General features: G+C 35.9%; 1 protein-coding gene across 2 annotated transcripts in view; it reads right to left on the reverse strand.

Moving 5' to 3' along the window:
* LOC101890509 (uncharacterized) overlaps nt 1–16,261 on the reverse strand; it is a 439,481-nt gene that overhangs the window by 91,449 nt on the left and 331,771 nt on the right. For both annotated transcript variants that reach the window (XM_059131523.1, XM_059131522.1), the window contains exon 2: nt 1,703–1,911. In XM_059131523.1, coding sequence (XP_058987506.1) covers nt 1,703–1,911 — 209 coding nt within the window. The remainder of the gene's footprint in view (nt 1–1,702; nt 1,912–16,261) is intronic.

A 16,261-nucleotide genomic window follows, 5' to 3' on the forward strand; every position in this document is an offset into this window, starting at 1 on the left:
CAGTTGATCTACAGGTCACAATTATAGACCAATCAACGCCGAATGAAGCATGGGGCTAGAGCTTAGGGCTGGGCAAAGTCTTCCAATTTTGGTGGTCATCGGGTAATATTTAGTGGGTGAAATAGAGCATAATATTTGTGTTGAATAAAAGTCAAATTTTCTATTAAACCGCGAATATTTTTAATCCTGAACGTTACGTAGACGCCGATAGTAAATATATCGAATATATATAGTGAAATATATACAATATGTATATACAAAAGAAGGGGATTGGCATAAAAGAATAAAATCTGAAAAAATCGCATAAAAAGATGCCAATAATGATGTTAATATAGATTTTGTAGTATTTTGTGAAATTTTTTTATTTTTTCATATTTTTTATCGCATGCGATTTTTTTTAATTTGACTTATAACATTGAAGTGCATATTTTGTAATATTTATTCACCTTACAACACAGGTTAGGGTTATTATATGCAGATTGCAATTATCGTCCGATCCTCACGAACATTTCAGAACATTGTTTTCAAAGATATCCGCAATATATTTGGGTGTTTAAATGGACCAAAAACAGAAAAAAATTCCTGATCACACAATTGAAGCCAATTGACACGCTTAAAAAGAGAGTTAAAGACAGGGAAAAATTTTAGATGACCACTGGATTATATTTAGCTATAATATGGACCACAACAACTAACAGCACGACGGAGTGTGCAAATATTGGCCAAATGTCCCTGTTCAAAATGCTAAGGTTAATATCTGGTCAGTGCTCCGTGACATAATTTCAAAAGCGAAATCTTCCAAAGTGGATTTGGGCATGAAGGGACTTCTAACGTATTGTAGTGTTGTAGGGTATCAAATGGTCGGCCCGCACGACAATAGCCTTTACTTACTTGTTTAATATAATCATACACTATACAACAATGTTTTTTTGGTAATAGAGGTACAAACGCATCCGTAATATTTGTTGAAAATCGATTCAAAGGTGGATATAGTTCTCAAATTGTGACTGCATGATACGCATTCAAATTCCGTTCATACTTGATATTATCTACTTCACATAAATTCCCGATGTTATATTGTTATTCGATTTAATATTAACATATAGTATATCTAGCTTCATTGAGAATCGAAATTTCTTAATTTCAGTTCCCAGGATGCTTACGTAAACTACCGTTTCCCACATTTGTTTTTTTTTTTCTTTGATAAAATTAAAAAAAATACCTATCTATTTTCAGGAAACTTAATTTAGGAAAATATGTTTCTTTGTTTTCTAATCAATTTGAAATTTTTGCTGGAATTGTTTTTCTATAGTTATCTCGTTATCATTGTTACCTTATCTTATATTTTAATTAAATTTTCATTTCTCTGTATTCTTTTTGCTATGTTTCGGAAGGAAAATGATTGCATTTTCTACAAATTTACTTATGCAAATGAAGAAAATTATTTACATGAATAAGAAAATCCTATTTCTTTTTCAATTATCGGAAAATATTATGAAAAAAAAAGTAATTTAAAATCTCTGAAATTATTTGCTAAGGATTAATGGCATTTAGAATTTAAGCCTTTATTAAAATAAGCTCCTTAAGCTGGTTGGATTTTATTATCAATTACTGGCTTAGTTCAACGTAATAATATAAGCGTATTCTGGAGGCATAAAGATAATGGGTTTTCAAGGATTTAAAGAATTAACTATGAACTTACCGTTTTATTGCCTAAATGCTTAACTCGACACCCCAAATAGGCAGACTTCCCCACAAGTGAAGTGATATTTTTTGGCATTGTCACATCGAAATAGGGTTCATTCCATCTGTGACTATGGGAATAGTGACCCGGTGGTAAGTGCGTTGGCTTCTGATCCACATTATTGTGATTTGGATTGCCGGACAGTCTTTGGTAGCACATCGATAAACCTGAAAAGAAAAATATGAAAAAATAGTTAAATTGTTAACCAAATATTTCTTGTTATCCAACCTGAAAAAATAACAAGAAAAAAACAGTAAGTTCAGCCGGGCCGAACTTTGAATTCCCTCCACCATTTGGAACGAATTTGCAATTTTTTTTTTTAAATAAAATCCGTTAAAAGTTCTCTTAAAATCGTAAAAAATACAGAATTTAGCCGTTATATTAGGGTCTATACGAAGAAGTGGACCTGCATAGGCAATTTCATCATAGGCCATTACTATATTCAAATACGAAACTTGAAAAAAGCCCGCTGAATAATGTAGCAAAAATCATCAAAATACAGAATAAAGGGAGTATAGGGCCTATACGAAGGACCTGCATAGGCAATTTTCTGTCATAGACTTTAGTTCCCATTACGAATACGAATGTGCCAAATAACGGCACATCTAAATAACGGTTTTAGACCCTAAGTCCAAATTCGTTTCAGGACATTTGGAGTCGATCAAGCGATGTCCAACCATCCGTCCGTCCGTCCGTCTGTCGGTCTACGGGCTGGTGCGCACGATAACTCTCGAAGAGAGTATACGATTTGGTCCAAATTTGCTACATCATAATATTGTTATTAAACGTAGATAAAGCTTGGTGATGGACAATATCCGTTTACTCATTCTGGTACCTCCCCCACAAAAGTGGTCAACATTTTCAAAAGAAAGTATTTTAGTCTACAGGAACAGAAAAGATAATCCAATTTTGCTCCAACCGTGCAAATCCTAATGTTTGCATCAGTGCTAGGTCAGGTGCGAAAATGGACAATATAGGTCCACTCCTCACTCCTCCTCACAAAGGGTCAATATCTAGAGTAAGTCCGCTTGCCTTCAAATTACACACGTCACAATATTTTTAATAACCCATGGTCTGGTGTGAAGATGGAATATATCGGCTTACTCCTTCTGACAACTCCCCCAAAAAGGTCGAAATTTTCAAAAAACAAAAAAAAAAAAAATATTTTCTGCAAAACAATAATCCGATTTTGCTCCAACTTTATTTATATATGTGTCAGTGCTAAGTCAGGAAAATGGACAATATCGGTCCACTCTATCATATACCTCTTCCACAAAGGGCCAAAATTTTGATTAATTACAACTCTTATAATATGTAAAGTAAGAGTCCGATTGTCTTCAAATATCACACATCCCAATAATTTTATTAACCCAAGGTCTGGTGTTAAGATGGAATATGTCGGTCCACTCCTTCTGGTACCTCCCCCACAAAAGGTCGAAATTTTCCAAAAATATATTTTCTGCGCAGAAAGAGAAACGATATTCCACAAAAGGTCGAAATTGTGAATATCCATGAAGCTCATAAAACGCGACCGCACAAAGGGTAAAATTTTCAATAACCAAGACATTTATAAAATCCGAAATAAGCATCTCTTTATATTTCACACATCGCATTGTTTGTACTAACACAAGATCTGTTGTGCAGGTGGGATATATCCGTTCACTCCTTCTGGTACCTCCGCCACAAAGGATCAAAGTTTTGAATATCCACGAAGCTCATAAAAAGCGAAGTTAAGATCCGATTCCATTTTAGGCTTGGTACATCTCGATATTTCTAATTTTGCTATAATAATATTTTTATCTGTATTAGATTAGGTATGAAAATGGAACACTTCGGTCGACGCTTTTAACATTTTCTAAAAATTAGCACATACCTCATACAAAGTGAAGGAAGTAACCAATATAGTCCAAACCTGGCACGTCGCAATATTCATATGATATCAATATTTATATCATATCATTTATTTAGGTCCGATACGAAATGGACAATATGATATTTAGATAAGACAGGACTAGGGACATACAGCAGAATTTTATGGCAAATAATTTTTAAAAATATATTGAATGTATTGAATGAGTGAAACAACGTACATACCAAAAATTGAAAGCTTTCAAGGAATATTAAACCGAACATTTCAGAAAAAAAAATTGTGTAACAATATGTTGATCTGTAATTATGTTGTGTAGCACAGTGCAATGATTCCACCATTTAGAAGGGATGAAGGAAAATCCGTTGAAATATGCTGATAAAATCATACAAACACCGAACATAGGCAGTTACCCTTACATTGGGAACTATACGAAATTTTTGAAATTTTTGTCATAAGCCATTACGATATCTACAACGTGGGCATGTATAGCCCATTTTCAATACCAAAAGACCTGCAGACCTAACACACATCTGAGCAAAATGTTATGAACCTACTTTATTTCGTTCGGAATCTATAGGGCTTTGCACAGACGGACAGCGAGACATATATATAGTTTAGAAAGCGTTTCCAATATTCGGAATATGCATTCTATGAAGTCAGCCCATGAAACTAAGAGTAGTTGGTAGGTAGTGGAAAAATTCAGAAAACTCACTCATACTAGTATTTCTCTATTCTCCTACATGAGTTTGATTTCATTGAATTTTTATTTTTCCATTTTTATTTGTTTACTCTCCTTACGAGCATTAAATTTCGGACCCCAATTATTTGTTTTATATATTTTGTAATTTAAATTTCGTACTAACACAACAAAAGTTTCACATTGTAAAATAAAAAAATAAAGTTTTTTTTTTTTTTTCAGAAAGAAAGAATCCTTTCATGTAACCGAATGCATTGAAGATCAATTTATGCAAATTGAATTAATAATAATTTGCATTCCACGTAATAATAATAGTTCGCATTCCGGCATGCCATCGATAGGTAGTAGTGGCTCCCAACCCACTCGTTTACTATTAAATGTCCGCCTTCGAAGTAATAGTGTAATCAATATGTGTGACAAAAATTAATTAAATTTTATTTTATTAAATATTAAAATCCCAAAATAATACATTTTCAAGTCAACATGAAAGGTTTTATTCTTTATTTGAAATCTTGTGTAATCATCGAAGCAATAAATTCGAAATTTCACTTACTGTTATCACAATATGTTAAATGAAAAAGTGAGATATGAATGTATATCTCACACCTTCTACAGCTGCCGTATTTTTTTTTTTATTTTTATGTCGCGTAATATTTATACCTGTTAAGTGATTTTCTCTTGAACACATATGTTGTAATCAAATAATAAAGTGGGATTATGAAATGGTTAATGAAGAAATAGGGAGAAAAAGAGCAAAAATTTAAATAACTTCCAAGCTGGTGGATTGTGTGAGATTGTTGTTGAAATAAGAAAATAGTCAACTCACTATAACACGTACACACACAGCAAAAATTCCATTGCCATGAGTGCCACTTTAAGCTTTACTAGTAACAACAGCCACCATTCATAAGTTATATTTCCAATATAACATAACCAATACACTAAAAAATAGAATTTACAAGACAAAACAACTTACTTTTATCATACCAAGTAATGAGATACGGCTGTACAAAGTATAAACGTCCGTTTACAAAACCTGAGGTCGCTAAGAAAATGCCAAGAGTGGGCCGTCACACATACACGTCGTTTGACAACAATTAATATGCATAGCAGTGGCTAAATGCCCAACAAGCACTCAGAGGATCACCAGTTCAACGCCCCCATCAGACAAACAAAATAAAAAATAAGAAACAAGTAAAAAAGGAACAAAGTTTAACCGGGCCAAACTTTTAATACACTCCACTTGCAAAATTTCAAAAATTCTGGAATGAGCTCTGAAATTAATCATATATAGAATATCGGATGGTAAGTCATATGGGGGCTACACGAAAACGTAGACTTGTATGGTATTTATACCCTACAACACTATGTGCTGGGGCTATTATAAGTTTGATTGGGCCAAAAATTATGTAACACCTAGAAATATTGGAAACTATATGTGGATCTTCCTATCTCGTTGATCTGAGTCGATCTAGCTATGTATGTCCGTCCGCCTGTCCATGTCAATTTGTAATCAAGCTACAGGACGCAATTATGGCCCGATCCTCACAAAATTTAAAATGGAGGTAGAGTTAGGGTCAAAATAGAACCCTATTGTTTTTGGAGCTGATCGCAAAATATTTAGGGGTTGAAAAAGGCCAAAAACAGAAAAATTTCCTGATTTTGCTGATGCTTTACAGGCCACAATTAGAAACCAATCGACGCAGAATTTTGCATGGAGTTAGAGTTTAGGACTCGGCAAGAGCCTCCCAATTTGGGTGGTAGGCTCTTGGTCCAAGTTTAGACAAAATCGGAAACTCCTTCCGAAAGTTATCGTTCGCACCAGCCAGACATACAGACGGACGGATGAACATCGCTAGATCGACTCCAAATGCCCTGAAACGTATTTGGTCCAAAGAGACCTAAAGTCTAAAACCGTTATTTCGATGAGGCACGTTTTGGCCATAACAAGTGATATATACCCTCTCAAGCCATATGGCTGAGGGTATAATTAAAATTTTTCTAATTTTGCAACCGCTCTACAGGTCAAAAGTGGAAACCAATCGACACGAAATTTTAGATGAGGAGAGAGTTAAGGACAGGGAAGAAGTCGAGCATATGGGATGGCTATTGGATTATATTTAGCTGTAAAATGGACCACAACATTGTGAATTTATTTCGAATACATAACAACACAGCGGAGTGCGTAAGTAAGAGTGACATTTGGCATTATTTCCAAAACGAAAATTCCAACATATTGTAGTGTTGTTGTGTATCACATTGTTGGTCCGCACGACTATAGCCTTTGCTTACTTGCTTTTTGGTAATTCCATTGAAAGATGTTTCCAAAATCGGCAAAACACCGAATATGGGAAGGTACCATTGTATGTGGGATATACGAAAATGTAGACTTAGATAGGTAATTTTTGTCGTAGAAACAACTTCGATGAGAAGTGTGAACATAAATCATGAAAATACCGAATATCGTTAGAACCATTATATGAATATACGAAAATGTGTGCTATGTAGATAATTTTCTATCAGGGAAGATAATAGGTTCTGGCAATATCAAATACCTAATAATTCCTACTGTTAATCGTAATTAGCAGTAGGAATGTCGGGAGGTAGCGTTATATCGGGGATATACGGAGACGTGAACCTATATAGGCAATTTGTCTGTCATATAAGGTTATACCCTTTACGAACTCCAAATACCAAATTTGAAACAATTCCGGTAAAAAGTGTGTCTCAAATCATCAATGTACTGAATATCGCGAGGTACAGTTATATGCGGTCTATAACAAAACTTGGATCTATATATACAATTTTTTGCAAGGACAGAGCTTCACAAGTTTCAAATACCAATCCATGGAACTATATGGCTGGGACCATCAAAATAATGAATGCCGAGCGGTAAAGTTATACGGGCCAATATGGACAATATTCTGACAAGGACCACAAACTGTATATATCCTGATCAGCATAAAACTCTATGTCGATTTAGCGATCTCCATCCGTCTGTCTGTCAGTCTGTGGAAATCACTCTAGCTTCCGAACAAATTGAAGTAGGTCCATAAAATTGTACTCAAATGTGTGTTTGGTCTGAAAATGGGCTATATAGGTCCATGTTTAGGTATAGCCCCCATATAACTGTATTGCCTCTATTCGGTATTTTGATGATTTTAGCTACCTTATTGATCGGAACATTTTCAAATTTCATATTTGGACTTCGTAACGAGTACTATAATCTGTGAGAGAAAATTATCCATGCAGATCCAGGTCTTCGTAAAGCCCCCAAATATCGATACCTCCCTATATTCGGTATTTTGACGTTTTAAGCTATATTATTCACAGGAATTGTTTAAAATTTCTTACTTGCCCTACGTAAGAGGTGCAACAGCGTGTAACATAAAATTGTCTATGCAGGTTCAAGTCTCTCTCTTTTTTCGGTATTTTGATAATTTTAGCTATACTATTCACCGGAACGGTTTGAAATACCGTATTTACATTTCGTAACGAGTAATACAACCTGTGACAGTAAATTGCCCATGCAGGTCCACGTCTTCGTATAGCCCCCTATATCGGTGTCTCCCTATACACGGTGTTTTGATGATTTTAGCTACATTATTCACCGGAACGGTTTCAAATCTGCACTTCGTAACGTGTTCTACAACCTGGTTCAGGTCTTCGTATAGCCCGGAATTACTTTAAATTTCTTATTTATTTTTTTTTTTTTTGGTTTTTTTGTAGCAATAAAATGTTTCAAGCCATGCTTGTTTGTGTACAGAAATTTAGCACTGATATCTGCTGACCTCCTCCTAAATAACTGTCTATGTAGCTATATTACGTTTGGTGTAATAAACTTTTCAATTCAGAAAGTCAAATTTCGATCGATGACATAAATTCGTTTTAAATCTGCAGCATAGTAAGAAGTATATATTTAGATTGTCATTTCAATTGAACTCCTCAAAATAAGCATTTTAAACTTCTCAAGGTATTTTTAATAGGCATAAAATTCTATATTCATATTTCCAAGGGTATCACTTTCCAAATGGCAAAGCATATAACGTCTAAAAACTTTTTACTTTTTCATTTTAGACAAAGCTACCTATTTAATTTGCTAAATTGTACACTTTACGAAATTAAAAAAAAGAACCTCTCAGAAGCTCTTTGCTACGACATTCATTACCAACCAATGTGCGCCGTTTGATTGGTCAATATGTCCCTACTTTGTGTATTACAAGTTGTTGTTGTAGGAGTGGGTTGCTAAAAGACCATTGTGTGCTGTCTAATGCTGACAATATGGAGACAGTTTACGCAACGTAATCGGGATTTACCACCCCCAACCCCCTTTCTAATGTGCAACCCAATTAGTAGCGTTATGTCTCTGATATGCATTGTGGGTTGCTTAAAATCAATGGCATGCCCACTGGTGGATCACATCAGGCAATGGTCATTCTGTATACGCACATATGTATTTGTGTGTGTGTGTGCGAACTTGTCGCTTTTGTCTCTCTCTTCTCTCTGTAAATTTTTTGCAAATTTATTCAACACTGTATGCAAGGCTTGCTGGCCGGCCACTGGGGCTTGCTTTGTCCTCCGTTCATAACAGCCAAGCATTGCAATCGCCCAAGGACTTGCCATAATTTCTATGAAATGTGTACGCAAATGTAAAGGGAGAAACCCATAAATCAATTGTTGCACAACAAATTTGTCCTAAAATGGTCAAAGCGTCACAATGAATGGATGTTGTACTTGAATAACGTAAGGACCGGATTCAGAAAATTTTATGAAATTTCGTTGCATATCCGATGTGCGGCTCGGCTTAGCAAAAGGACGCACATTGCAGGAGTGAGAACGACCCACTCCCACTCGGAGTATGCGTTCCAAATTAGATTGCATTAGGCATTTTCGACCATTATCCGTTCTTCTGTTCGCACATGATCAATGTGCAATGGGCAGAAGGTGAGCTATTCTATTTCAGGCTTAATGTTATTTGGCATTTATTTCAAGAAATGGTTTAATTCATTGCCGGTACTGCCATTGCAAACATACATAAATGTTAGATAAATTCCTGCATTTCGAATGAACAATTCAACAAACTTTTGCCAGGATTTACGAATCGATTGTATTGTGGTTTCCTGCAAGGTAGGTTGTCGCAAAACAGGACAATTGAAAACTCAAACAATACTCATGTATATGAAAAGGTTAATATGGCCATTCATCAACCTTTGTTAAATCAAAGCTATTTAATTTTTGTGAATACCAATGCGTTGTGATGAACAATTTGTTTGTGGGATTTAGCAACAGGATGCGTTGTTCTCCCAATGCTGATAAATTAATTTTATTTAATATATTGTTGTAATAACAAATTATCATGAACTACTCGAATTTGTGTGGAAATAAATATGCATAGAGCTTCTCAACGAAATGTTTGCAGAATGAAAAATATAGAGAAAAGAAAAAAAATAAAAAAAGTTCAAAACTCGTGCGGGCCGACTTTACAATATCCTACACCACTATGCGTATTTAGTATAGCTCCCGTAAAAAAAAGTTTACATTGGAAATTTATGTGAAGTAGATCATACCAACTACGAACCTTATTTGAATGCGTATCACATAGTCACAATTTGGGAAATATATCCAACACTTAATCGATTTTCAACAAATTTGAGGGAGGCTTTTGCACAACTAGTACCAAATAACACTGATGTATATTGAATGATATGACTTCGATAAGAATTATATTAAAAACCAGTAAGGAACAAGTTAAAAAGCAGTAAGTTCGGCCGGGTCGAACTTTGAATACCCTCCACCATCTTAAACTAATTCGGAAATTTTCAAAAAATAAATCCGATAAAAATTCTGTTTCAATCTTAAAAATACCGAATGTAGTCGTAATATTGGGGTTATACGACGTGGACCTACATAGGCATTGTTTGTTATAAGCCATTACCATATTATAAACGGGTATAATGTATCATCTTCAAAATACCGTATATAGGGAGGTACCTTTATATCGGAGCTATACGAAGACCTGGACCTGTATAGACTATTTTCTGTCTTAAGCTATATTATCCATTAAGAACTTCAAATACGACATCTCAAACAATTTCGGTGGGTATTGTACCTAAACTCGTCAAAATACCGAATATAGGGAGGTACTGATATAAGGGGCCTATACGAAGACCTGGACCTGCATACAGAATTGTGTGTCACAGACCGTAGTTCCCATTACGAACTCTAAATGCGTAATTTGAAACTACTCCGGTGAATAATGACGCTAAAATCATCAAAATACCGAATACAGGAAGGTACCCTTATATGGGGGCTATATGAAAACGTAGACCTATATGGTTCGGAAACATTAGAAGAACTGTGGCAAAAACCATTAAAATGCCGAATATCGGGAGGTATCGTTATATGGGGGGTATACCAAATCGTGGACCTACACATACAATGTTTCGCCAACGGAGCTAGAACCCATTATGACCTACAAATACCTATTTTCAGACAAATACGTGGAAAAATGTGGCAAAAATCATCAAATTACCGAATATCGGGAGGTACCGTTATATGGGGGCTATACCAAAACGTGGACCTATACATACAATGTTTCGCCACACGAACTAGGACCCATTATGACCCACAAATACCAATTTTTAGATAAATCAGTGAAAAAGGTGGCAAAAACTAAAATACCGAATATCGGGAGGTACCGTTATATGGGGGCTATACCAAAACGTGGACCTATAATTACAATGACTCGCCACCGGAGCTGGAACCCGTTATGATCTACAAATACCAATTTTCAGACAAATCCGTGAAAAAATGTGGCATAAATCATCAAAATACCGAATATCGGGAGTTACCGTTATATGGGGGGACAGACGGACAGACAGACAGACGGACATCGTTTAATCGACTTAGAATTTTATGCTGATTATGAATATATATATTTTATGGGGTCTACGACGAATATTTAAGGATGTTACAAACGGAATGACAAAGTTAATATAATGACAAAGTAATATATACCTCCTTTCCAAGGTGGAGGGTATAATGATAGGACTTCCAAATTTGGAGCAAAATCCCGATGATCCTTTATCTTTCTAAAACGCAATATATTTTATTGGAAAATTTCGACCTTTTATGGGGAGGTGTTAGAAGGAGTGGACCGATATTGCCCATCTCCGAACACAAGTTTGGTACATCAGCTCGGACGAAATCAGTTACTCACTTTGAGAGGTATAGTGCGCACCGGCAGTCAGACATACAGACCGGCACCCATAACCCATTTGGTGCAAGGTCCCTAGGGTCTAAAATCGTTATTTCGATAATGCACGTTTTGGCCGTATCAAACGATACATACCTTTTGTGTCTATATGGCTGGCTTAAATAATCTCTACAATTGCAAATGAAATCGGTCAAATTTTGTGAGAATTGGTGCAGATATAGCATATATAGCTTCCATACATATGTTTCATCCGATGCATATCTTTCACTCAACAAAAATATTATTTGGAAGCATATATCAGATACAACCCAGAAATAACTCCCTCAAATTGTATTAAAATCGGTTCAGATTTGAACACAGTTCCCATATATATATATATATAAATTAATTCAATGTTAATTTATTTATTTTTTTAAAAATTTGTGATTGCTGCTTACTGCAAGCAATCACGTCTTTATTGGTTAAGGTTCCGGACTACAAAGTGAATAATGAAATAAAACTACCCTAACTTATACTTTGGATTCATGCACCCAGATGATACTGGACACCTGCTCGTGTTGGCGATGGAATGTTGCTGTCTGCCTGTTGGATGTTGTTGTCAGTGTTTCGGTGGGAACTGCAGTGTCAGCAAAATGACACGCTTATACTTTGGTTGATGAATTCTTTGGGTTGCTAATGTTGAATTTGAATATGTCTGGTGTTAACTCCTCCCCTCTTAAATACAATCGTCCCGATTGTTCAAAATGAATGAATATTGTAAATGCTGGATGTTTTAGTTTCTTTCGAAGTTGTAGGTAAATTTACTTCCGCAATCTCTATTTCATCTCCTGGGGCATCTTCGATTTTCAGATTATTATTTTCGGAGTTTTTTGCATATTTTCTTCTCAGCGATATTATTGTTATAGTTGTAAGGATTATTGCAGAAACATAACCGATGCCGGCTGCTAAGGTACCTTTGGTTTCCATAGATCGTATTCGTTCGATGTTCTTTACGTTCAACTGTTTAAGCAGCTCCAATGATATTACTTCTTCTAATTTGTCTTTTGGACCTTTTGGTTGCAAAAAGGCGGGAAGAGGTTTATTGGCACTTATTCCTCTTGAACTGTAACTGTGGCCATCGATTCTTATAGTGACGTTGAAATGTTTGATGAGATAAGTCCCGTTTAAAAAAATCTGCTCGTTGTCTACACTGATAGCGCCTTGATATTGGTTCAGCAAGAGCAAGTCCGATCCGATCTCTTCAATTGTTGGTATGTGTTCGTTGTTTATTTGGGTGCATTTCCCTACTCTACTTTTGAACAAATTAGTTATACAATTATCATTTCTTAATGAAATAAGCTTATCTCTATTACAAATTGTTATGTCGTAATTACTTTTACATTCTGTTTTTATTCCAAATAATTCCTTATTACATTCCAAAATTTTTTCGTATTCAATTTTATCAATTACATCTCCAGTTTTTATAGGTTTTATGAAATATACTTTACAAACTTCTTCTTGAGTTACAGGGATACTAAGGATGTACAAAATTTCTCGTTTATTTGTAACAATTTTTACGGATCCAAAAGTTAATAGTTCATCTATCGAATAAGTAGGAATATTATATTTTTCAAAAACAGTGTTTATTTGATTGATTTCGATTTTAGAAAGCAGAAATGAATTGACGATATTAGCTTTAGCCCACTGTATTGCAAACTCTACGTTTTGTAACTCTTTTTCAATAAAATTAAGTTTTCTTTCGATTTTGAATACTACTTCATCGTTCCACCCTTCCCTTTTTATTATTTCATTCGTCTTATTAGTTATTTCGGTTATTCTTTCCGAAATTAATTGGTTTATTATCAGCTGTCTATTGTTATTTTCCAAAATATTGCCAATTTTCTGTTCTAGGATCTGAAAATCATGACTATCTGGACTGCCTGCAATCCACTTCCAAGCACTTCCTATGAAGTCTATCGATCTTTTCTCTCTGTGCGGCATCAGACGGTCTAATAGTCCATTGATGTCAATTAATTGTTGCTTCATAAATGGACGGAGAGGATGGTCTAGGTTCACGAATTTGTCCAGAATGTGTTCGGTTTCACGAGTGAGGTTTTCATACTGTTCAAGATCTATTGAATGAATTACTTTAAATGTCCCGTTCTGTTTCCTTGCTATTCCATTATGAATTGAAATGAGTCTTGCGTTCGAGTAGTCGAGGATGCTGAAGTCAGCCAGGGCGTTTCCAGGAAACAATCTGTAGAATTTAGGATTTTATTAATTTCTAATATGGCTTTTGTGAATAACCCTTCCGCTTTCGGTCAAAACGGTGGTATTCCGGTTTTCCTTAACTATTTCCTCTTTGTAACGGTCGCTTAGTTTCGTTCCTAACCTTTTGTTGTTGCTTACATAAATTAATTGTCCGGGAATATAATCCTTAACTGGTCGTTTCTTTTTGTTATGATACGTCAAGTCGTTGGCCTGTTTCTGTCTGAGTTTGTCAACAATATTCCGTCTGGTAGTCTCTATGTCTTGTGGAGAAAAGTCAATTGTGCGTCCAAAATACAAATCAACAGGTCTTCTATTCACCGTGGAGTGAATCGAGTGATTGTATTCATTAACAGCCCTCTCCAGTAATTCCTCAAAATTCCTGGATGTTCCATCACTTTTCAAACATCTCATTATCTCAGCGAGGGTAGAATGAAAGCGTTCTATCTGTCCGTTAGCCTCGCTCCTGTAGGATGGGGTCGTAAAAATATTTATTCCTAATTCGTCCTTCATCATGAATAATATCGAACTGGAATTTAGAGACGGTTCGTTGTCCATTACCACATTCTTCGGAACTCCGTAAGAGAATAATAATTCCCTCAGTGGTCTTCTAATAGCCTCAGTAGATCTTCCGTCTAGTATTTTCACTTTAACGTACTTTGAGAATTTGTCAATGGAGGTCAGAACTAATTTCCTATCTGTAGAGAATATATCAATATGAATAGTATGACCTGGGTAATTTGGAATAGGCGTCTCACAAAGGTAAGGTTCATTGGGATGTCTCTCGTATTTGTTTTTCTTACACGTCGTGCACAGTTTTATAATTCGCTTTATTTTTCCCGACATCCCCGGAAAATAATAATTTTCCAAAATCTGTGTTTTGTTCTCTCTGTCGTTCCTATGGGCTCTATTGTGGGTATCAATAATTATTCTTTCCTGGTCATTTTCTGATAATATATCTTCTACTACCTTCTGAGTAAACCTGCATTTGTACTGGCTAAAATGGAGTGGATAAATGTTCTGAATTTTTCCCATTATTTGTTCGGGTGCCTTGATTCCGTTAATTACAGACGGGTTCAAATACCTCTTCAAGATTGTTTGAAGTTTTCGTTCGTCATAATGTGGTTCAGTAATTGTGTGTCGGTGGATGCTTGGGAAAACAACATTGAACTGGTACGTTGATGTGTCATCCACACTTATGAGATGCTGGTTCTTGAAAACATTAATGGGTGACTCAACACTGGGTATAAGGGTCTCTGGTGAGCTCTCCGCACTATGCTGTGTGGGAGTCAGTGAATTAATCGGAGTAATAGCATTATTGTCCATCTGTACCGTTCTAGACAGAGCATCTGCTACGACATTCTGTCTTCCGGGTTTGTACCGCAATTCGTAATTGTATTCCTCCAGCTCCAGACTATTAACATTCTGGGATATTCTCTGTCTAATGGCAATTTTCTTGCCACCTCTTACTTGGAAATAATCTTCGGAAGTATGAATTACTGCCGATAATTCCTTCAAGCTGTCATTCCCCAAAATCCCGTCGAAAGATACCAAACCAGGTAGAAGGAAGAATTTTAGTGGGACGTCATTGACGCCGAACATGTTAAGAAGAGTGTGGTGTGAAACTTCCACATCGCCGCCTACAGATTTTACGCTAAACCTATTGTCATTCAACTTGGGTCTCAGGACCAAAGTTGGTCTTATATAATTTTTACTGCTTCCTGTATCCAATAAAAAGTCTAATGTCTTCCCGTCCCTCGTTTTGACTTGAAAGTATGGCAACGAGGAACAGTTTAATCTAAAAAATTCATATCTATGAAGTTGGCTGGAATGTCATCGGGGTTACGTTCCTGGTAATCGTCCGGTATTATATCCTGTTGTCCGTAATTCCCTGTGTCATTTTCGTCTACTGGCTGATAGTCACTGTTGTCTCGGTAATCGTCGATATTTGGGGATTGGTTCTCAATATCTGGGTATTGATTATCCACGTTTACATGAAAATTACGCTGAATCTTATTCATAGGAGTCTGTACCGAAAACTGGGCAGGTCTTTTAAAATTCTGGTTCTGTCTGGGTCTTACTTGTATTGACCTGTCAATATCCATGGGTTCTGGCTTACTCTGGTTATTGTAAAATTGTGAGGGAAATTGCCTAAATTGGTTCTGAGGAAAATTCTGGGTTCCCGTATAAGGACGAGTGATTTGGTGTCCTCCCATCTGATTTCGTTGAAAGAATTGCTGAGGACGATGAGCAAATGGTTGTCCCCCAAACTGAGGACGCTGATTCTGCATATTCAAATTGTTCGGAAATGGAAAAGCTGGGGATACTCTAGGCCTATGAGTCGGAATATTTGCCAATTCTGGGTAAAATTTCGAACCAGTTGACATCCTCAATGGTTCCTGTCTATGGCCTCCCTTCTGGGCATAATCTCTCCGAAATGCCATATTGTCTAGCTTCAAACAAAGATGTAGAGCCTCTGGTAGAGAT

The sequence above is a fragment of the Musca domestica genome, unplaced genomic scaffold (assembly GCF_030504385.1).
Source record: "Musca domestica strain aabys unplaced genomic scaffold, Musca_domestica.polishedcontigs.V.1.1 9, whole genome shotgun sequence".
In the NCBI taxonomy this organism is placed as follows: Eukaryota; Metazoa; Arthropoda; class Insecta; order Diptera; family Muscidae; genus Musca; species Musca domestica.